This window comes from Atractosteus spatula, chromosome 26 (genome assembly GCF_055471065.1).
Source record: "Atractosteus spatula isolate fAtrSpa1 chromosome 26, fAtrSpa1.hap1, whole genome shotgun sequence".
Lineage (NCBI taxonomy): Eukaryota > Metazoa > Chordata > Actinopteri > Semionotiformes > Lepisosteidae > Atractosteus > Atractosteus spatula.
The window spans coordinates 7,438,961-7,462,190 of NC_142731.1; the positions used below are offsets into that span (position 1 = coordinate 7,438,961).

Here is a 23,230-nt window from a genome sequence, read left to right on the forward strand (position 1 = left end):
AGCAATTAGCAAAGAGTACAAAAGTGGATCAATAATTAAGAAAAAAGGTTTAAGCGCTGTTTTTATAAGTGGAGAACAAAGATACCAGGTAAGGGTCAGAGATATAAAGGGAAAGGTACTATATTTATCCACTAGTCCTCTGGCCCTGGGGTGCAGGGGAGTTAAAATAGATTTTCTGACCCTCTGTCTCAGTGGGGCTATCCACCCCCCCCCCACTCCCAATCCCATCTCCCCCCACTCCCTCGCCAGGACACCTCATGCTGCTGTCAATCCCGACCCTGGAAACAGCATGGAGAACAACAAGAGCTGGAGCTCCTTTCTCACAGGCAAGTCCAGGCGCTGGTTTGGTTCAGTTAAATACAACACAGATACCATGCATGTCTATACGGCCTATATCCTTAACAGAATATGTGTCTCTAACAGTAGCTCAAGTAGGGGGCTGCGTCAGCAGGCGTAGGCTGGGAAGGAACAAGTAAAGGTTTATTGCACGCTGAAAAGAGAAGAAAAGTCCATGGGTGTCACCCGAAGAAGGCTCCACAGCCGAAACATTGTTTTTCTTCTTTTCAGCCTGGAATAAACCTCTACTTGTTCCCTATGCGTCTCTAAAACAATCTGGTTCAGAATGAATTAGGGTTCAGAGCCTAGAAGCTCATAAGAGAGGGCTCAGAAAATCTCTTATCAGACATAATAAGTGACTGAAATGTGTTTTGTTTTGGCTTACGTAGATCTACTGTATCTTTAAAGCAGCCTAGAATCTTTCATTCCAGACACTGTTTTGTTTATGGTTCAGTTAATTCGGTAGACTTCTAGGAAAAGTTTTTTTTTCACAGTAATAATTAGAAAGGCACAGTAAATCTGCCTTTCTAATTATTAGGATCCTAAACCAGCCTGTCTTCTTTAAGGGCGGGGAAGTACATCACTCAGCCTGGCAGACTGACAGCAACTGTGTTCTGGGCTGAGGGTCGAATTAAACCATTTACCATGAAGCATGCAGGCTTATTTTTTTGCTCTGTCAGTCTGAAAGGACCTTCACTAAGCCTTTAACTTAGAACATTGGGCTGCCTGTGTACAAAAACAAAGCCCATAGAGACTGCAAATATCTACAGCTGCTCAGGAAAAGAGACTGCAGGAAGACCTACAGGGCAGCTCCAGTGACATTTGAGTGCGGGATTGTTCCAAAGAGAACTGTAACACTCCCACACAGAGATAGCAGTGTCCACTTTAAAGGGCATCAGAAACCAGAAGAGTGGCGTGTGCACAGCTGTGGCGCGTTGAGTGTGCGAAAGTGTGTCTGCTCAAGAATTCCGCATGCTCTCCGCCTGCAATCTCTAAAAAAGCAAACTGGGCTGCTGCCAGTCACCAGGGTAATTGTTTGCTCGATGCAATTTAGCTGCAACCACTTACAACAGCGCTAGATTCTCCACTTTCTTTACAAAACCCCCCCTTCTTATGTTTTTTTTTGACCAGACGCTAGCAGGATGTGGTCCCCTTAGAAAATAATATTTTGGCCCCATAATAATACCAATAACAACATAATGATTCAGATAAGAAACAAAGAGGCAAGCAAAGCACAATGACAATGCAAGTGGAAGATACTCAAAGTGAGTGGCAGTATTAAAATCTGAGCCTCAGATTGTGAACGGTAGAAATGGGAGCTGTAAGAAATAACTCTGTACTGTGCTGAACCTAACTACAGACTTTCGCTTAATTCCTCTAATCATAGAGCTGGGATTTAAGCCAATTAGCTTGGGTGGGTCAAATAGCTCGTTTTTCACTGCAAAACAGCTAACAAAGGTGAGGGCGGCTGCTCACAGTTTGGACTGAGAAAGGCCATTCAGTTTAACACAATAATAAGGGGAAGGAGAGCAGCAGCTCAGTATGCACCGGGACTCTCTGGGGAATTATACTAGAAAGAAACTGAGCTGTGAGTCCAGAGGTCTGGACAGGACTGACACAGCGCCACCTGGTGGTTCTGGAGTATATCTGCCCCTCTGTCCCCTGCAGTGTGCCTGGCCTGTGTCCTGACAGCCCAGGCAGACATCAAGGCTGAAGCACAGGTGGGCCAGCTGTTTGTCCACGAGCTGGAAAGGAGCGTCTACCAACACGACTTCCCCCCTTACCTGAGGCACTACGGTAAGTTGCTGGAGAGCCACCTCAAAAAACAATTTCAAGAAATATTCACACGAACGCAGCTGGAGCAATTATTCAATAACCCTTACTGGGGGCAAATCCTTACCTCTGTGCTTCTGTTTCCCCTTATGTCTTTATAATGAAAGACACCCCTTTCAAAAAGGTCATTTACAGTGGTTATCCTTGCTGCCTCCCACCCCCAGGACCCTGGGTTGAAATCCGGACCCAGGGTAGCTGTGTGGAGTTTTCATGTTCTCCCGGATTCCCGCTAGGTGGTCTGTTGCCCCCCGCCCCACACACACACACACACACACACACACACACACACACACACACACACAACTGGCTCCTGGTGCACGTGTGTCTGGATGTGTCAGTGTGTGCCCTGCGCTGGCCTGGCATCCTGTCCAGGGAGTACCCCACTTTGCGCCCGCTGCCTGCAGGGACGGGCTCTGGCTCCCCGAATTGGATGAAGAGGTGAGAAGATGAATGGCGTGATGAATGAATTTAGGAGCCCCTTCAGTTAGCAGTCAATATCACACACGTCAAGGGGTGCTGAAGCCAACAGTTTTCCATCTAGTGATTCTTCAGTTCAAACTCGGGATATCGTTGCGAATGAACGGGCAGGAATCGCAACGTAAGAGCCTGGCTGGATAACGAGGTCCAGGAGCTCTCTGACCTCGCCCCCTGTGCTCTCCCCCTGGCCGAGCAGGGATAGTGTACAACGACTCCATGGTGTTCAAGTGCAACCTGCAGCACCACCCCGATCTCCCGCGCTGGCTGCGCTACACCCAGAGGAGCCCCCAGCACAACGGCTTCCTGTACGGCGCCCCCGAGAGGACGGGCAGCGCGGTCATCGAGGTACCGCCCCGAGACCCGGCCTCGCGCCAGCACGCCAGTGGAATGCTGCACTGGAAGCTGGTCCAGCTATCTCGCGCACATTTAGGATCATCTAACAGCTTTACTACCCAATTAGTCTGCCTGCTGTTATTTCACAGCAAATGTCTATAACTGTGCACGCACCTCTGGAAGAACATGTGGAAGAAAAGTATACTGCACTAATCTCAAACACTGCCTTCAAACAAAGTAGCGTCAGTGCAGCAAGAGAACCATTTTTCCCACAGGAGGCAGAACTGCATTACTGCACATGCTATGGCAAAAAAATGTACAGTATGATGTCATTGGGCCCTTCTGAAATAAAACCCTGTTCTTACCAGGGGAAACACAGCACTGCAGAGAGCCCGAAGTCATGCCCTGAATCTAATCTCACTCAGCCAGAGCTGGGTGATCCTGATCCTGCAGGGAGGGGAGTGGCTGCGGGTTTTCATCCCAGCTCCACTCTTAACGAGCTGGTCACAGGCTGAACTGGAGAAACATCTGCAGGGTTATCAGTTGCTTTAATGAGACTCTGAAAACTTGCAGACACACTAGCCCTCTAGGAACCGGATAGAATACCCCTGCTCTTAACCCACTGAAGTACACAATGTCCTTGTTAAAAGAGTCCACTGATTCTTAATCAGTAACAGCCGTTTTTTGTATATTGTTTTATATGCTTTATGTACAGAGCAGAGGCATGCAGCCCTTGCAGCTCTAGGGCGCTGATCTCCATTCGAGGCAGGGGTGCCTGTCTGTGTGGAGTTTGCATGGTCTCTTTTGTTCTTATATGTTTTTCTTTGCATACTCTGATATTGTCTTACTACCAAAGGCTTAATGGGTTAGCTCGCTACTTTAACACATCCATTATGTGAAGAAAAACTGAGCATCCTACCTCATCAATCTGAGCTGTCAGGAGTGGATTTCGAGACCTCTCCAAGTGTTGGTTTCTCTAAACTCACTGCACACATCACAATAAAGACTACACTCTTATTTCACCCTCCTTTCCTGGGCTCACGCAAATAATGAGATGTGTGATTCAGCTCAATAGCAAAGTGTTCTGAAATACGACTGTTCCATATTACTCAAGAACCAAGTTTATTTTTTGTCTGATTGACAGATCACAGTTATAAATCAAAGGACATACGACACTTTAAGAAACAGGATGGTGATCCGCGTCAGCGAACCAGGTAAGGGACGGTTCTCTGCGGATACTGTATAGGACAGCATTTAATGATACAAATTTAAGAAGAAAAAATCATTCGTTTAAACGAATTAGCTGCTAAAACAATTTACATCTTCATGGATATACAGTATATGGGCTACAAGCGTGGGGAGATCAAAAGCATTTATTTTATGTCTTCCATATTTTGGAGAATTAAATTGTATCATAATATTAGTCTAAAAAAGTCTATTTGGGCTACAAGACAGCGTCTTTTGCAGCGTACAAAGAGGAAAAGAAAGCAGGTAATGCTGTAACTTTATGATGAATAATTCTGAGTATCCTGTGATTGCACAAAACCAGTGATGACTCAAGCCTCTTGGACTTGCAGCAAAGATGATGCCCTACCAGGTGGACTTCTTCCTCCCCAACAGAGATGTGGAGGAGGTGCTGCCCCCTGGTGAGCAGGAGGTGTTGAAGCAGTATGCATCTGCCCTGTGGAAGCCACACAAGCCAGATATGATCAACATCAGCTCCGCCCTGGACCGGGGAGGCAGAGTGCCCCTCCCTTTACCAGCACACAAGGAGGGGTGAGTACACCGTCTGTGACAGGGAGAGTCAACTGGACCTTCTAAGACACTAGATTGCAGGATTGGAGTTCGATCATTCAAGTCTTCATTGTTCAAGGCCCGACATGTAGCCCTTCCAGTCAACAACATCTGCTACACACTTTGCAAACACAGTTGTTTGGACAGGCCAACTAACTTTATAAGTGTCTTGTTGGACAGTGGTGAAAGGATTGTTAATGACATTTCAATTTTATTCACTGCTTTAAGATTCCAGTCAATACTATTCAGCTGGGGCCAGGATGGGAGATCACTGATTGAAAGAACTGTCCAATCAGTTCATGGAATTCATATTCTGTATCTGAGTCTACAATCAAAGCACTATTAAGTTCAAGATGAGGCTTATTATTTTAAAGACGTTAAGATTTGAGTGGGGCACTAGTTGGAAAAGTACTGTTTTGCACAGTGGCGTTCTCCTGGAGAAGCTGTAAAGCAAGTGAAATACTTTCGCAGACACTGTGCAAGAAGTAACTAACAACTTAAGAACAAAATAACAAAGCCACTTCAAACCAAATTTGCCTTGAAGCATAAAAACGCCGACACAAATCAAAGCCCTTTAAGAAATCGAGAACTGATGTGTTTTTCGTAATTGCACATTGTCAGCAGTGGCTGTTTGATGCGCTGATGTGCTGGGATCCAACTGCTCTGGTTAGGAGGAAGTTGGAGGTAAGATTTCCAAGGCAACAGAAGCTCTAGGGAAGCACCTAATGGCCAGCTAACTGGGCCACATACTGAAAGACATGGACAGGGCTGGCTGTGCTTTATAAAGGTTTAACGTCATTTCCAATCACAAGCGTGACACTCCTGAGACATGCCCCTGTGCAAAGTGACTTTTAACAGAAAACTCACAAGTAACTAAGTAACTCTCTGAATGAAACTGTGCATGCAAATATATTGTGGCACAGCAGAGATTTGATACGTCACCAGAGCAAATCCTGTTCTGGGGACCCACATACAGTACATGTACCTAATGGTCCATGTTCCACATGAGCACTCAATCGGAGAATTGAATCCTTAATAGACATAATAACGGGCTTCGTTTTCACTTCCTAAACACGTAGGAGCTGCCTTTTAAGCACTGCATTTAAATAACTTGAAACTGTCAACCTTTGGGGGGAAAAAAAAAAGGTTCTAAAAGAGCATTTTGTTGGTTTGTTCAAATAAAGAGCTCAGTTGCCATGCAAGTTCCTTTGTTCTTCTGGAAGTGGAGCAATGAAAGAATTAGGCATCTACCTTTTAACTTCTTAAGAGTGCCCGCGACGTGACACTGAACAGGTTCTGCTATGGGGGGGGGGGAAGGGTTTAACGTCTTTTTAAAATTTCCAAACTGCTCTTACGAACAAGATGAAGGCTGTACTCTTCCTCATTAGACCGAGCAACCTTAACATCTGATACAACACCAAGCACAAAAACAGATAAGCATGTGCCTGCGAGACGTTATGCGTCAAAACGATAAGCAGGTCGTACAGAAGTCCTCCGGGAAAATCGTGCAATCATACAATTCTGGAGACAAACCCACTCCTGCTCTGACTGGAGGAACAGGAGGCCCAGAAGCAAAGCTCTTAGAGCTCAGATGTGATCCGTCACTAGATAGCAGTGTGGAGCACTCCTGCTGGTGAAGGTGTTCCAGCAGCAGCAAGAACACACAAAGCCCTTGATCAAGGCGACATTGTACGCCTGCTCATAATGAATTCAAGAGAGAGTGTAACGGACAGGCACCGTTGTCACGGTGACTCACAGCGCATACAGCTCTACAGCCTGCTGGCGCTGCACAGTCTGAAGAGAGCCAACAGCCTGCATGGGGCTGAACCCACCACTGCACAGCTGTTAGGAGGTCTCCATGGCAACCCCTGCCAATGCACGGTCATCTGGCTGCTCGGTAATGACCCAGATTTTTTTTTTGTCCCTGTTGTTTGTCTCCCCCTTCCGTCTCCGGATTTGCTGCAAGAGCGGGCGCTGCGATGCTGATGCAGGTAGCATCACGGCCACGTAGGGTGCTTTCTTTGTAAAATTATAACACAAAGCAGGTGAAAAAGGGCAGACTTCGGCAAAAAAAACCAAACAAAACAGAAGCGAAATCATGCGCCAATGTCCCCAGCCAGTCCCAGGAAACCACACATGAGCACAGAAAACCACAGGATCTACAGTGCTTCTAGATCAGGGACCCAGCACTGTCCAGACACACCCCCCCGTGCTGCACTAACACCCGGCTCGGAAACACAGCCCACACAATGAATTAATATTCACCTTCCAGTGAGTCATGTGGACGCCCTTCCTCTTACACCACACGACCCTGGGAGGCGTTCCCGATTAAAGGCATTTCCACTCAGCTTAGAGATATCAGCTTGAACAGGGGTTGGTGAGGCACGCTAACGCATACCTTTAAAATGAAAAGGGAATGAGTTAGCTTTCTGGGGTCAAAACCAGGACCGTGTTATAATTTCCACATGGCTCCTGTGCCCTCCATCACTCTTCACTGCAGCTGCCCTGGCTGGTATGAGCCCTAGTGCCCACAGCATGTTCAGCAAAGCAAACTGTTCCCATCGCCTGACTCCGGTGAATCGTGCAGTGTAAGTAATGGTATAGGAAATGTTATAAACTCAGTGTTCGCTTTCACAATCTCATTACCTCTATTATGTACATCAGTGGTTTACAATCCTTGTTCTGATAGATTCTCATCTCTTCTGGTTTTTGTCCCAGTTGAGTTTTCACTTGTTTAGCTGAAGACTTAATTGAATTGGCCTTAGTTGGCTGAACAAGGTGGAGAATTCTCAGGTATGTGCTCGATTGCGGAATTAAATGACTGCTAGGTGCCAAGTTCTCCCTTGGGTGGGCCCACTCTGTGATACACCAGCACAGTTTCCAACTTCCACCCCGTAAAGACCAACCCTGGCACTGTACTACCCCTCGCCCTGCCCTCAAAGACAACCTCGGTCCCAGTGTGGCGCTAACTGTGAGGGCGAGAGACTGCGCTAGGCCTGGGATCAAGTGTGCATCTCTTGTGGTTCAGGGTGTACGTCAAGCTGGGCTCCGACAGGGCCTTTCCAGAGTGTCTGAAGGAGATCCAGACCTCCAGGCACCAGGAGCTCTGCACACTGGGGGAAGACCCAGCTCCTTGTTCCGTCTGGCTCAGCTCTCACAACCGCATCGACTGGTGCCACACCTCGCTGGTGAGTCTCAAACACGCGCCGCAGATCAAAAACTCCAGTTCAAACCAGCAGACTTGGCACTGCTGAGTGGGGAAAACTGGACAAGCGCATCGCTGTGGGATATTCTCATCTAGATTTGACAATTAAGATCATTTTTTGCTTCTTTCCTTCGTGCTTGAAGGTATAACCAAATGAAAAAACAAGAAAAACACACAGTAAGAGGAGACAGTGCGGTGGCACGGGGCTCAGGATTTACACACAGAAGTTTTACACAGAGATATGCGATGAGATTTTCAGTCTGACTGACTGCATCCATAAATAAGAGAATTCTATCCTTAATTCCCTCAAACCCGGGGTTCCCTATCCCAGTCCTGCAGGGATAAGAAGTTCAAGTAGGGAGCTGCATCAGCAATGCACAGGCTGCAAAGGAGCAGGAAAAGGTGTCAACATGCCTTCACACCTGAAGGATCCACAGCCAAAATGTTGTGTCTATTCTTTTCAGCATGGAATAAACCTTTGCCTGTTGCTGGTCTCTTTAAAGCAGAAGCTCCCGAAGATCTGGGAGAAGCTATTAAACTGGTCCAGTTATGTTAATAATGAAAACTTCCAGGGGACTCCTGCCTTAATGCCACTGTGCTGTGTTTCACACCGAGAAAAGAGAATTAATAAATTCTTTAAAAGGCGACGCATCGTTAACGTGGAATGTCATCGCCACCTAGTGGCTGTATTGCTGCACAATTACTGCCTAGCCCAGAATACACGAGAGAGAGGATTGGAAGACAGACTACACAGTAATTCACACCTTCTAACGTTAAGTAGATCATAACACATCTGTCTGGAATTTTATTTCAATACTATAAATATGAACAGTACTACAGAGGTCAAAAATGCAGATCAAGACTGCCTAGAAAGTTCCAAGTGGCAATTTTATCACTGGAAAGGGGAAGACCAGTAGGATTCTTAGGAGACAGCACATGAGTGTTCAGTCCTAAACCATCCTTTTAAGTCTGGGAAGATGATGAAAGGGGTGCTACAGCAGGTCCTCCAGCCATGTTGTTGAAGATGATACCTGTTTCCTTCAGGAAATGGCTGGGCAAGATCCTAAGATCACCTCAGTCTCCTCTCACTTGTAGCCTTTTTTACACTAGTCACTGAGCATCAATGAGCACACTACAGTCCTGGCTGTACTGCTCAAGCTCAGTATTATTGAGCACACTACAGTCCTGACTGCACTGCTCAAGCTCAGTATTATTGAGCACACTACAGTCCTGGCTGTACTGCTAAAGCTCAGTATTATTGAGCACACTACAGTCCTGACTGCACTGCTCAAGCTCAGTATTATTGAGGACACTACAGTCCTGGCTGCACTGCTCAAGCTCAGTATTATTGAGCACACTACAGTCCTGACTGCACTGCTCAAGCTCAGTATTATTGAGGACACTACAGTCCTGGCTGCACTGCTCAAGCTCAGTATTATTGAGCACACTACAGTCCTGGCTGCACTGCTCAAGCTCAGTATTATTGAGGACACTACAGTCCTGGCTGCACTGCTCAAGCTCAGTATTATTGAGCACACTACAGTCCTGGCTGCACTGCTCAAGCTCAGTATTATTGAGCACACTACAGTCCTGGCTGCACTGCTCAAGCTCAGTATTATTGAGGACACTACAGTCCTGACTGCACTGCTCAAGCTCAGTATTATTTAGGACACTACAGTCCTGGCTGTACTGTTCAAGCTCAGTATTATTGAGGACACTACAGTCCTGGCTGTACTGCTCAAGCTCAGTATTATTGAGCACACTACAGTCTTGACTTTACTGCTCAAGCTCAGTATTATTGAGGACACTACAGTCCTGGCTGTACTGTTCAAGCTCAGTATTATTGAGGACACTACAGTCCTGGCTGTACTGCTCAAGCTCAGTATTATTGAGCACACTACAGTCTTGACTTTACTGCTCAAGCTCAGTATTATTGAGCACACTACAGTCCTGGCTGTACTGCTCAAGCTCAGTATTATTGAGGACACTACAGTCCTGGCTGCACTGCTCAAGCTCAGTATTATTGAGGACACTACAGTCTTGACTTTACTGCTCAAGCTCAGTATTATTGAGCACACTACAGTCCTGGCTGTACTGCTCAAGATGATGAGGCTGTTCTTGCCAAGAAGATCCAGCAGGTTGGGCTCTGTTTTTCTTCAAACAAGCCCAGTCAGTGCACCTATCACGGCTACACACTCTCCCTTTCCGTTTACAGGCGGACCTGTCCACAGAGGCTCCTCCTAGCCCAGCTCCCACCTGGGGATCCGGAATCCTCGATGAGGGGGGATTCTATGACCCCCCCGAATCGCCTGAGGGGCGGGACTATTTCCTGGATTACATTGGGACGGTCATCGTGCCCTTCGTGCTGGCCATCATTCTGTGCCTCGTCCTGGCCTACATCATGTGCTGCCGGCGGGAGGGCGTGTACGTACCGGCCCACCTCCCACCTCCCCTTTGCCATGTCTTTTCTGCAGGGGTCAGAGGTCAGGGGTCATGTGGCCCTACATACCCACTGAACTCCAGTCACGTCCGCCAGTTCGGACACAGCATAAAACCTAATTTGATGGGCACGCACTAAAATTGTAAAAGCTACATCAAGTAGTTGCCACATTAACAAAAAAACTGCTAATCTATGTCCTGCAAACTATGCAAAAACTATGACAAACACATAAAAAGGCTTGAAATGCAAAAGTTAGTGTTAATCACAGTGCAATAGACATTTAATCGCAGCCATTTTTATTTTCGTTTTGGAGTACTTCCCTCTGCTTTGGCAAAGCAAAATTGTAGGAAGGGTTGAGGTGCCTTCAAGGACAGCGTGCCGAGTGTGAGATTGAAACTCACCTTAAACTCGACCACAACACACCATCTCATCTCTCTGCCTAAAGGTCTGACTGCATTAGATACAGCAGGACTGATCCTCTGACCCCTTGGGGGTACAACTTGGGAAAATGCAAAGATGTCTCGGAATGCGAGGTCTAACCCTTATTGTTTTTTGTTTTTTTCCGTTTTCAGGGAGAGACGCAACGCCAAAACACCCGAGTAAGCTCCCGTTTCCTTCGCGCAGTTCTTGTGAAGCCGGAACGGCCTGATAAGTTCAGGACAAGTTGCTGTACTCCTCCCTCCTCTCTCTCTCTCTCCCCGCAGGATCCAGCTGTATCACCACCACACCATCCACGACAACACCGAGGAGCTCAGGAGCTTGGCGGGCAGCCGCGCCGCCGCCCGGCCCCTGTCCACCCTGCCCATGTTCAACGCCCGCAGCGGGGAGAGCATGCCACCCTTCCGCTCGGACAGCGCCCACATCCCGCTCATCCTGGCCCAGCAGTGAGTCCCCATGGTCCAGCCCTCTCCCCCCTCCATCGCCCGCGCGTCCTGCCTGAAGCAAAATCCCTCCGCGACGGTCCTTCGCACCCCTTGTAGAATAATCCCCAGTTACGCCAGTCGGAACGCAGATACCGGCTCCCCAACTCCGAAACCAACAGGTTTAAGTTCTCTTCCATACCTGTAGACATATCGTTACTCGACACTTGGCTGTCTATGCAGATACGCATGTATATCGTCGTTCCTGTCGTGTTTTTCTTCTTCTGTCCGTCTGTACACCAACACTGCTGCTGTAAAACAACTTGCCCCCCCCGGGGATAATAAAGACTCTTCCACCGTTTTTCCCGACTGAACACACACGCCTGGCGCCTGACTCGCACGGCCTAGAGGAGGTGTTAAGTGCGTCACACACAACGCGAGCCGGGGCACTCTTTTTTTTAACAACCTTAGCGTCAGCTGTGCTTTTTATTTGATTTTTTTTTCAGGGATCCAAACACCGACACACTGCCTAGGTAAGAAACAAGTCACAGACGTGCACGCCAACGGAGTGGGGAGGAAAAAAATAATCTTTTGCTCCGGAATACGGGGAAGGGGAAAAGCGCTCCCGCTCTGCAGTACCAACTCTAGCCAGCAGGTGGAGCCCTCTGCTGCAGCGACTCCCAGAAGTGAAAGGAGATTCGCCTCGACACCAAGCTGAAGTGACCATCCACAGCAACAGACTTCCCTTGTCAACATTTATTCACTCTTACCACCTGGAGGTCTTTGCTTCTACGAAACAGCTTATATCTAAAATGTCTTAGTAACAGTACAGCAATACAGGGCAGTGTTGCACATGTTTAATTTCAAAATGTACTCTTACATAGGCCTGTATCTTTTTTTTTTAGGTAAAAGCCCTTCCAGACCTCCAAGTACCCTGAGGACACAACTGTCTCATTTAAGAAACCGTACATACCGCTCTGCTCTTCCAAGGGTGGGAAACGGCACCTCCGAACTGCCTGAAAAAAAATGTCGTCCGCCGTCTATTCGAATAAAATTCAAACCTGCAGGCTCGGTGGCCCCAAAACTGCGTACCGGCCCCCGGAAGAGCAGCAGCTGTTCCTCCGACAACTCGCCGGACCTTCCAGCTCTCAGGAAGGAAATCAAATGTTAATACCCCGGCAATTTCTCCCCTGCACAGAAATACTGCTGTTCTCGTGCTGCGCGCACTATTTACCAGTTGTGCATTATTGCTCTTAGAGTTGGAAAAGGTATTTCACTGTGATCTGTACTCAGCGAGAAATTGTTTTAAACTGACGACTGATAAAGCGATCTCCATCCCACAAGTGTGTTGGTACCAGCAGCTGTGACTTGAACCGTTCCGTCCAAACTTTAATTGATAAAAGAAAAAGATTTTTCCCTGCCTCGATGAAGCATTCGCTTGGGAAAACCTTTTGATTAAAAGGTCAACCAACTATCTCAATCTTACGTCATAAGTAACGGCAGTAGTTTAACGGGAAATTGCAATGCTCTAACAAGATACTGTAACGCTTACGGCCGACAGGTACTGTGTAAGAGCCGGCGTACCAGAGCAGGTGACGTCACCGCCCTTCCCTGTGATAGCAGGACTACAGCTACTGGGCTGTAGAGAGATCTCTCTTTAGCTCACGGGGCTAGGTCGCTGCAGAGAGACGCGGAAGTCCCGGGTTCGAGCCTCAGTCGGGATGGGGCCGACCAGATGCGGCAAGGGCGCCCGCCTGAGCCCCCGTTGCGTTACAATACAAACCTCTAAAAGAGGATCACTTTTCCCCCCCTTAAATACTCGCTGTACCACACTTTCAGCGCAGAAAGACGCAGCTTGATTCAAACAACTGAATTGATTTTACATAGTTTTGCTGTTCGCGTCTATATTTAACATGGAGTACCGACTTCTGCAGGAATTAAAGTTTTAGCGCTGAGAACACGCTGCGTTAAACGCAGTCCTCTTTGCTCTCCGAGTGAAAGGGTAAATTCATTGCCCCTCACCTTTCAGTCATCAAGTAACATCACAGAGCATCCTTCACAAACCTTGAGCTTCAGAAGAATCAGACAGGTTTCTATCAAAGTAGTCCTTGCATTGAAAGTTGCCATCCACGTGACATAAGGCTGCACATAATTAAGAAACCGTGCAAATTCGGGTCATCGCGAGCAACGCATGTAATTGTCGACGCACCATAAGTTATTTTAGTGACAGAAATATTTCATTGACGGCATACACACACACACACAACAGTTCCCAAAAGCTGACAACTGAAACGTGCAAACCCTCCAAATGAGAAGTCAAGTAACGAGAAAAAGACGAAACAAATAAGTCCGTTGGTTGAAGGTGGGGGGGAAAAAAAAAGATGGCTTTCAATTGAATCTCCCAGCCACAATTGTTCGTGTTCATCCAAACTCCCTCCACGGCCAGCACAAGGAAAAACACAGGCGCTAACCTGGAATAATAAAAGGCTTTAGCACAGAAACGCGCTAAAGAACCGGAGCGCTTTACTTTCCTCCACCCGGCGCGGAGCTCCGACCAGCGGCGGTGACGTCACCAGGTGCACAATGGTCGCCTTGTTACTCCGCGGCCGGAAGCAGTCAGATGCAGCGCTCGCGCCGCCTGGAAGGACGCCGTGTCTGCACCGCGGGGTGAAAGTGGAAGGATGGGGGTATGTCCGTATTGGGACAGACTGGTTTAAAAACTCGGACTGCTCACAAACAGCCGCCCTAATCTCAGTGCTTCTTGCATTTCGTAGCATGATGCGAACAGTCAAGTACCAATATACAGTATAGTTTGATACAAGTGTTTTTTTCCTCCCCTCAAAACAGTCACACCAAAATCCCTTTGGTGGTTCCACACACACCAGGTGTAACTGTACACCTGGATGCACATCACCTTGCTTCAAGACTCAAGACTCAAGACTCGGGTTCTTGGAATAGGTGTACAAGCCACTACACCCACCCAGATATGGCATCCCAAGGAGCAGGCTGTGGGTTGGGAGGATCCAATCCCCAGACATCCGGCACATGCAGAGCTGCCCCCGTCTCTCTGTCCTTAGACTTCCGTATCCCAGCAGCTGACACGGTGTTGTGTGTGCGGCCCGCTGAGATTCAGCTCTCCCAGAGGGGAGCCCACAGGACTCCTGGATCTCTCACGCCACTGCTCTGCCCTGGGCTGTGAGACGCTGCATCTCCAAGGCCTGCAGCAGGAGGGGCTCCAGCTTTTCAGTGCGGAACCGCGAATCGCCTGTTTCCTTGATTGGAAAATGCAGAACAAGTACGATGGGAGGCAGGGGGGGAAATGCAACATCATAAGCAGGAGTGCTGCTCCTAAGAGCACCTCAGATCTGAAAACAGAAACTCCTCACAGCCATGGTTTCACACATCTGCCAGGCACACATCAATGACCCCGTTTCTGCACAAAGGGTCAGAAGAGCACTTCTTTTACACTGACCCCAGACACACACTTCCCAGAGGATGCCTGCCATTTAGGATAGTGTGGACTTGCGAGGAGTTCAGAGAAAAGCCCTCTTGAGCTCCAGGCTGGGACCCACTGGCCGAGAGAGAACTGTGCTGCGTGTGAACTTCACCAGCCCCCTTTAGAAGGACGGACAGTGTAGGCTGAGGGGGGCAAGGATTTGGATGGTTAGCAGCAGGGCAGAAACTAGCCCAAAGGGGCAGCCTGTCTTGTCGTAGTGCTGCGGCGTCACTTTAGAAGGGCAGATTGGGAGGTCGGGTACTGTCAAGCCTCCCGTCAGCTCGTAGCGGAGACAGCGCTGATGGCAAGAAGCATGCAGGGGGCACAGAGCAATCTCGAGACCACTGCCAAAGCCATGCACTTCCAGCCAGCACCAGGGTGCAAAGAAAAGGAACGCAGCACAAGGAACTGTGCTTCCTACAAGCACTACTGTGAAGATGCACGTGGCCGAGGCAATTCAGGACACAATGTTTCTGCTTAGCTTTCTTTGCACCAGCAATGGTGAACTAGATTCTCAGTAAGAGCCCCTTCAGGTCTCCCTCGATAAAGGACCAGCGAATAATCAGGAAAAAGTCAAAATACCATCTCACAAGAATTAGGTAGACCACTTAACATGCTTTATTTCAGCATTCAAAATAATTAAAAACATCTCAAATTATTATACATATACAAAATAGGTACAGATCCTTTTGTTTAACCCCCCCCAAAGTGTGTCTGCTTCTCGGAATTTGATTTTTTTTTTCCTGTTTTCACTTTTGAAACCTTTCGACTAGAGAGGAAAAACAAACAAAAAAAAACAAAACAAAAATGAAGGTAGAAGAGGGGGGGTGGACCGCAGGAAGCCATGGGGCAATGGAGAAGTGGGGGGGGTATTTTTTGGGGGGGGGGATAAGAACAACTGGGGGAGGAACAGACAAGAGACAAAATCCACCTGCTTAATCTACAGAAGACAGGAATGCATTCACTGGGTCTACAGTAATGTCTCAGTTCTCCAACTCGGCTGTAGAGCTTTCAAGTCAACACCTTTCAAAAAACACACAATTATTCCTCTTTGACAGCGAGACATGGATTTGTTCATCTAGCACCAAAGGTCCTGTAAGCGTTCGGTGAAAATAATATATATCTTAAAAATATATTTTTATCATACACTGCTTGCGGGACCTCATGAAGAAATAGCACCTTTTGCAGCTGTCACCTGCTTAATTATTTCTTTTTTTTTTTTGGAGTGTAAAACCTGTCCTGGTGTTTGCACACGCTCTAGGTAACATGGATTGTTTCTGAGGTAGCCTTAAAGATTTCAAAATGAAGTTTAACCCCTGTCTCTCTCTCATTTTACTTTCCCGATGACACTTTCTCTGTTTTTTTTTTAAGAACAATGATTCCTTTTTCTCCTGGTGGTCAGAACAACAAGACACTTCGGCTGTCGTTTTTCAAATTTATTTAACACCTGAAAACGGTACATAGCATTTGGTTTTTCATTGTCCTTCCGCAGTGGTAAAAAAAATGGCAATAACGTCACCTGTATTCATTACTTTTTTGCTTTTTAAACTCCAGGGGATTTTACACTTTACAAGTATATATTATTTTCTTGTTGCCAGTGAAACAAAAGTTGTTTTTTTTTAAAAAAGTGTCCTTGATGTAGGTGTCGGTAAAAGTAGTGGTCCCATGATTTTTTTGAGAAAAAAATCGATAACACACAAACACCGTCTTCAGGAGTGTAGTTTTAAGCAAGTGGACCTTTTGCGGCCGAATGAAACTTAAGTTTTTTTTTTAATGCATAGAAAAGAGTTTAGAGAGATGACTGCTAGAAAAAAAAATTCAAGTCCAGATTTCTTTTTTACAAGAAGCAGACTGGGCCAACTTCAATGCCAAATTCCTGATCAGGTGCACCAACATCCATAGGAGCCAAGTCAATGATGGGGAGGCGGGATGTTTTCGTTGTCTTGTAGTCAATGACTGTCTTGCCCCATGAGCCAGTGTGTCTCTGCAAGTGGGGAGAGAAGGACAGAGGACAGGGTCAGTGGAGCTCTTCCACCTGGAGCATTATCAGTGCTGGCAACTTTCAATCCCCCACCCTACAACATACAGTAACCTCCTCCTTGGCATGGCAAAGCGGTTCTAATGCAACTGATTGCACAGAAACAGATTTTACATTCTCGCCTGCTCCCCACCCCTTCTTACCCACTCTGTCTTTTGTTCTCCTGTGCCTTATTTATTTGCTACTTTCCCTCTGCCCCTCACAGCACAGCCGAAACGTTGTGTCTCTTTTCTTCACCTTTCAGCGTGGAACAAGTCTTTACCTGTTCCTTTGCCGGCTATGTATGCTTGAACACTTTGCAGAGGCCCACTTTATCCCAGTGTTTTCTGGCTACGAGCTACGGGCACGTCACACCCGTGCTGTTCTTGCCCCGGCTACTGGGGGATCCGTCCCTATCCCTGTATTAGCGGGCACGCTCCAGGCCCGTGCCCCGGAATGAGCTCAGTTTTACCCCGGCGTCCCAGCGCAAGTTAACAGGGCGAAGGAGGGACTCACCGTGCAGCCATCCTCGCTGACGCTGTATGTGAAGCGGCTGTTGCCCTCAGCTCTGATCTCGATCTCGTTGGAGCCTTGCAGGAGCAGGGCCTTCTTCAGGTTGCCAGCCTCCTGGTCCATGTAGGCGATGCTGTTCTTGCAGTGGTAGGTGATGTTCTGGGAGGCTTCAGTGGACATGAGGCGCAGGAAGGTGAGCTGGATGTTGACATCATCAGCGTTGGAGCCCTCGCCGCCATATTCGAACTGCACGGGGAGGAAAGCAGAACTCAGCTCAGCATATCTGGGCACCCCTCATCTCCAAGCCAGGCAGGAATACAAGATCTTTCTGCTGCCAGAGCAATAGTTTATGGCCTCATTTGTGCTCACCTGGAAGCCATCGCTCATTGCCTCGCCGAACCAGACGTGCTTCTTGTCCTTGGGGTTCTTGCTTGTGTACCAGCTCTTCTGGGGGACGGTGGCCGTGGTTGGGTAGACGCAGGTCTCGCCAGTCTCCAGGTTGCAGTGGACCTTGATGGCATCAAGAGTGCAGCCCTGGTTGGGGTCAATCCAGTACTCTCCTGTGGGACAGATGGAAAAGACGGGGAGTGAGTGCTGTGTGCACTGAGAAGTTACAGCAGGGGGACTCCATTAAGAGCATGGAGACTCAGTTTGCGCTTGTTCCCTATAGACTCTCTTGGGTTTAGCAGTCCTGCAAAGTCATATAGAGTAAAAGCTTTTTGTGATCTCTGTGATGTCTAAAGCCTTCAGCAATGTCTCCCTTCATGAGAGGCCAATGTTGTGCTTTACTGTGCATTGCGAGTTCCCGGCACAATTGCTTTTGTTCAAAGCCATACTCGAGTTTTTCATTTGGAATTGCTGGAGCTTTGGAGGTCTAACTCACCGCTCTTCCATTCAGGGTGGCACATCTTCAGGTCCTTGCAGGTGCGGGCGGGGTTCTTCTTGGTGCCCTCGGGGCTGCGGATGTTCTCGATCTGCTGGCTCAGGGACTTCAGGGTGGAGTCCACCTCCAGATCGCGGTCGCGGACCACGTTGGCGTCGTCGGCTCTGTAGTGACGGAAGGGATCGGGGGCCTTCTCCTGAGCGGGCTGGGCAACGAAACCGAAGTCGAATCCACCTCCGGGAGGGCCGGGGGGTCCGGGGGGTCCAGGAGGTCCAGGGGGACCCTGGGTAGAGAGGGCGAGAAGAGAAGCAGGGGATCAGAACCTCAATGGGACACAGAGTGAGATCAGAGAATGCAGAGAATGGGATCAAGGTTGATGACTTACAGCAGGGCCAGATTCACCAGTGCGACCACGGGGACCAGGGGGGCCAATGGGACCGGGCAGACCACTCACGCCATCCTTACCAGGGGAACCAGCACTGCCAGCGGGACCCTTGAGAGGGGAGGAGAGAGAACCATACAGGTTAGACCAGAACAAGGACCCTCGACAGCACCCTCCTGATTCTTGACTGAGGCAGGCTTAACTCTTAGTTTTGGAGAATAGGAAGAGACCTGTTACTGAAAAGTAAAGCCAGTTCTGCTCTCCAGTTATGAATAATCACATTGTTTTGTGCACATCATCCGCTGGTATGTGATAAACTTCACACGTTTCCCTCCGTGACTAAGATCGAGCCACGAATAAAGACATGCACCCACCACACGCTATCAGTGTGCTGGTGCTGGACTGCTGTAACACAGGTGTGAAGGGATGTACTCACTCTTGGTCCAGCAGGGCCAGAAGCACCAGCAGGTCCAGCTTCTCCAGGAGGTCCCTATGAGACAAAATAGTAGAGGAGCCCGGGTCACCTGTTTCTTGGCGTTACGCATGCACAATTAGAAACCAGTTCGCTTCTGAGAATGGCACAGCTTGCAAATCAAAGAGAGCAGCAGAGTAAAAACAATTATCTATTTTATTCTTTATATTCCTCTTTCTAGAGCCACTTAAGGTGAAAACAGAAAAGGAAGAAGCCAAGCTAATTTTGGAACCAGATGTACTGTATATCCTGACCGTTTCAGTCATCTGGGAGGCTGGAAAAACCCCCATTGCGAATGGGCTTCAGACAAAATAAGACAGCCAGTGTCTATGTGTCCCGTGTCTTTAACAAAGGACTTTACCTTTTTAAAGCGCATGTATTACCTATCAACAAGATTAAAACAGCAGAGTTAAGAGCTGGAGGTAATTATAATAAGGAAACAAAGGCATCAGTATTATTTTGTTTTTTCCACTTGTGAGATATTCCTGCATAACAAAATTTAGGCCTTTTTTTTAAAAAAGTCCAACAAGGATAAGTTCATCATCTAAACAATGAAGTTGAGACTTCCAACTGTGAGCGGTAGGAATTGTTGACACTACTTAAAAGAAAAGCCTTGTGAGAACAACAAGTCTGGAGAACAAGTGTGGAAAAAGGAGAGGATGATGACACCCTTAGAGGAGATCATAAAATGTTATCTCTGAAGGTTTTTGTACAAAACCTGTGGTTTTTTTTTCAGGCTTTCATGAAAGCTGCTCATCTTAAATCTGGAAAATTATGAGAACACTGAGGCTGAGGACAGTCAGGAGGATGAAAGAGGAGAGAGTTCGGAATAAAGCAGCGATAAGGTCAGCGTTTGTCTTTGGGAGTGTGTGTCTAAGGTTACTCACAGCGGGACCGGGCAGACCCTGCAGGCCAGTGAAACCTCTGTGTCCCTTCATGCCTCTCTCACCAGCTTCGCCAGTCTCGCCCTTGTCACCACGGGCACCTTGAGCACCCTGGAGAAGGAGAAAAAGTGTGTCCAGTGAGGTGCCTGACTGCAATTAACACGTTCACGTGTCCTTTGGCACGCGGAACATCTAGGTACTAAAAACCATATAGAAATGGATCACTTACAGCAGGACCACGAGCACCAGCAGGGCCGGCGGGACCAGCAGGACCAGCAGGGCCCTAGAATGGAAAGAGAGATGTAGAGGAGCACAGTTAACAAAATAAAATGTGAATGAGAACCATCTTCCTGTCGGCACTCAGGTAGAATCAATATGGCTGCAGTATGGACCTATTCTTACAGAATGGACAGAAGATGATTTGAACATTCCTGCTATCTATACAATCATCCACACAATACTAGGCAGTGTTACTTCAGAGCCATAATCAGAATTATTAGTATCATAAAGGACAACCAAAATGATATTTCATTTACTTCTTAATTTTTGTTTTCTTTTAGGTACAACACATGAGTATCTTAGATTGCTAGTCTTCTGATTATTCTTTTTCAAGGGCCATTAAAACAGATTTTTTACCTATTTTTGCCCAAACCTGAACTGAATATGAGAATATTAAACAACTCTGAGCTGGTCTTTTCTGCTCTTTTGTCTTCATGACACTTGACTGCGGTTCACCTGAAGACAGTGACAGCGCTGAGCTTTGTATTTTGGACAGTATGCCTGTTTCCTCTGCAGTTCGAGCGGAAGGGATACTCACGGCCTCACCACGATCACCAGTCTTGCCAGCAGGGCCAACAGGGCCGGGAGCGCCAGGGGCACCGGGGGCACCAGGAGCACCAGCAGGACCAGACTCACCACGGTCACCCTGTAGTAGAGAAAGACAGTGAACTGAGTTAGTGGCAGGCAAACATGTTGAACTACACTGCAATAACAAATCACTGCCAGCAGGGGAAAGTAGTGCTGTTCATTAGTACTCTATAATGTCCGACACTGAGGGGTAGTACTGGGTGCAGCACTCGCACAGTGAAGGTCTAAGCAATATACATTACCGCTTACTGCTCACACCATGCAAAATCCCACTAGCACTGACAATAAATGATGTCAATGACGCTGCAGCTCACTGTGGACAGGACCACGGTACGTCACCCCAGTGCACCACACAGACTTCCAGAAAGTGTTGGTGGGGATGTCTCTCGTGCTGCACAAGAGGTTTATGTAAATGAAGACAGGAGGCTTACCTTAGGACCAGGAGCACCATCGCGACCAGGAGCACCCTCGTTACCAGCAGCACCCTGCAGGGAGACAGGAGAAAATCAGTCAGCTGGGTCACTGAAGGACATCTGCATTTCACAGCAGAACATACTGGACAGGGAAGGGGATGCCAGCATGCCCTATCTTTGTCTGACTGTAGCATCCGATTCAACTGATTTTTCGCCTTTGAATAAAAGGCAGGTTGCATGTGCAAATGAGGTTACATATTTCCTAATCAAACAGCACTTGAGAGAAGCATGTTTGCAGTGGGAAAACCCTAAGTATGATTTACTTTACAGCTTCCGTACACCTAGGAAGCCGAGGTTTTCTGTAACATGTAAGCATGCTTTCTGTATGTCTATTGTATAAGCCTTTATGCCCATGCTCCAGCTTGGTCCATCCTGTTTCACAGTGGGTAGGTTCCCTAGACCTGGCAGCAAGTTTCATGGGAGAGAATTTCCTCACCTCACGTCCAGCTTCACCGGGAGCACCAGACAGGCCAGGAGGTCCCATGGGGCCAGGGGGACCGCGCTCACCAGATGGGCCACCAGGTCCCTGCTTTCCAGGCTCTCCCTATCAGAGACGGAGAAAGACAGTGCTGGGTCAGGTCTGTGCATTTGTGTGCAAAACGAGTTGTTTTAAAATTTTCACAAAAGTCCATCTACTGCCTGTAGAAACAGCAACATACTTCTAATGACTTCACAGTGATACTACCTTAGCAAATCAACTGCATACAACGCAGACAAGCTCTTCCATTTGAGCCCATGACTACTTATTGCCTCCTGCACTCCAAGTATAGCGCACAGGTCTGGAGTCCAGTGAAGTCTCAGACAATGTAGGCTGCAGGCTTAGAGGGACTCTTAACCCATTAGTAGCTGCCATTTATGCGATTAGCTAATGAGAGAATATTCTAATACTCTGCTGCAGGTTTCAGGACCTGCCCTGGTGGTACTGAATACTCACAGAAGGTCCAGGGAGACCAGGGAAACCACGCTCGCCTCTCTGTCCAGGGAGACCCACAATACCACGCTGTCCAGCAATACCCTGAGGACCAGGAATACCAGGAGCACCCTGTGGAGATACGAAGAGGAGAGAGGAGGGTTTACCCAGCGCACTGGAGCAGGCAGAGTAGATCCAAGAAAAAAAAAGAATGTGCCAATGCTCAGATTCATGCTCTCCTGCTGTGACCTCTGATACGACACCCTGTGGCCAGAGGTGATGCCCACATCTCATCTGCTACCTTGTTTGCCAAGGGTCACAATGACAAATTGTGCACAACCTCTCCCAGCTAACCTTTTTTGGGAGTGTTGTCTCCAGTCTGCTTGAATACAACTGAAAACCTGGGTATACTGATTTCATGGGCCCTGCAGGCACATGCACTCTCTGAATGAACTGCAAGGGCAATTCAATGGTATGGACACCATGGCCTACTACATCCCATCATACAATTCACCTATTGATCCTTTTTTGCCTTTATGGAAATCTGATTAGATCGAACTAATCAGATTTCTGAACCCTGAGCTTTTATTACATGGAGGCAGCCATGTTTGATGTTCTCTCTGAGCCCTGCAGTGACACAAACTCGTGCTATAACTCCGGCACTCGAACCTCCAGGTCCCCCAGAAAGGGGGAGGTCCCTACACTAACACAGAGGTGCTGAGAGGCAGAGAGGTTGGAACTCACAGAGGGACCATCAGAGCCAGGAGATCCCTTCTCTCCAGCGGGGCCAGGGGGACCAGCAGCGCCAGGCTCACCAGGGCGACCAGCAGGGCCAGTGTCACCACGGTTACCCTTCTGTCCTTCCTTTCCAGCAGGGCCAGGGGGGCCGGGAGGTCCGCTGTTACCCTAAGAGAGGAACAGAGAGGGAGGGAGAGAGGTTAGGGTCAGGCACTTTTTCTAGCTGATCCAGATGTCCAGAAGAATTAGAGTAAAATGTAAATGAAAACAGGATTTAGCATGATACTCTTGCAGGTGTGGATGCACAGGTAATGAAT

The 23,230-nt window shown here is 47.9% G+C and overlaps 2 protein-coding genes across 3 annotated transcripts in view; one reads left to right on the plus strand and one right to left on the minus strand.

The window, feature by feature from the left end:
* The first annotated feature begins 260 nt into the window (after positions 1–260).
* sgca (sarcoglycan, alpha) lies at positions 261–12,621 on the plus strand. 2 transcript variants are annotated; one of them, XM_088906534.1, is made up of 11 exons: positions 261–326; positions 2,005–2,133; positions 2,843–2,991; positions 4,124–4,193; positions 4,557–4,755; positions 7,802–7,961; positions 10,194–10,402; positions 10,991–11,017; positions 11,123–11,302; positions 11,785–11,811; positions 12,184–12,621. In XM_088906534.1, the coding sequence occupies exons 1-11, from the start codon at positions 290–292 to the stop codon at positions 12,185–12,187; spliced, it is 1,191 nt and encodes a 396-aa protein (XP_088762660.1). In that variant the 5' UTR covers positions 261–289; the 3' UTR covers positions 12,188–12,621. The 2 variants fall into 2 exon arrangements, with proteins under 2 accessions (XP_088762660.1, XP_088762661.1); XM_088906535.1 differs by lacking the exon at positions 12,184–12,621 and having other exon boundaries at positions 11,785–11,815.
* Positions 12,622–15,369: 2,748 nt separating this feature from the next.
* col1a1b (collagen, type I, alpha 1b) overlaps positions 15,370–23,230 on the minus strand; it is a 30,694-nt gene continuing 22,833 nt past the window's right edge. The window contains exons 39-51 of the mRNA XM_088906515.1: positions 22,920–23,081; positions 22,200–22,307; positions 21,702–21,809; positions 21,224–21,277; positions 20,743–20,850; positions 20,155–20,208; positions 19,929–20,036; positions 19,006–19,059; positions 18,573–18,680; positions 18,188–18,470; positions 17,674–17,864; positions 17,308–17,550; positions 15,370–16,758 (exon numbers count right to left, since the gene is read on the minus strand). Coding sequence (XP_088762641.1) covers positions 16,612–16,758; positions 17,308–17,550; positions 17,674–17,864; positions 18,188–18,470; positions 18,573–18,680; positions 19,006–19,059; positions 19,929–20,036; positions 20,155–20,208; positions 20,743–20,850; positions 21,224–21,277; positions 21,702–21,809; positions 22,200–22,307; positions 22,920–23,081 — 1,728 coding nt within the window. The 3' untranslated portion in view covers positions 15,370–16,611. The remainder of the gene's footprint in view (positions 16,759–17,307; positions 17,551–17,673; positions 17,865–18,187; positions 18,471–18,572; positions 18,681–19,005; positions 19,060–19,928; positions 20,037–20,154; positions 20,209–20,742; positions 20,851–21,223; positions 21,278–21,701; positions 21,810–22,199; positions 22,308–22,919; positions 23,082–23,230) is intronic.

Coding starts and splice junctions, on each gene's coding strand:
- sgca (XM_088906534.1), top strand. CDS start 290: ATGGAGAACAACAAGAGCTGGAGCTCCTTTCTCACAG. Junction 2,992..4,123: donor CGGGCAGCGCGGTCATCGAG/GTACCGCCCCGA, acceptor TCTGATTGACAG/ATCACAGTTATAAATCAAAG. Junction 11,303..11,784: donor CCGCTCATCCTGGCCCAGCA/GTGAGTCCCCAT, acceptor TTTTTTTTTCAG/GGATCCAAACACCGACACAC.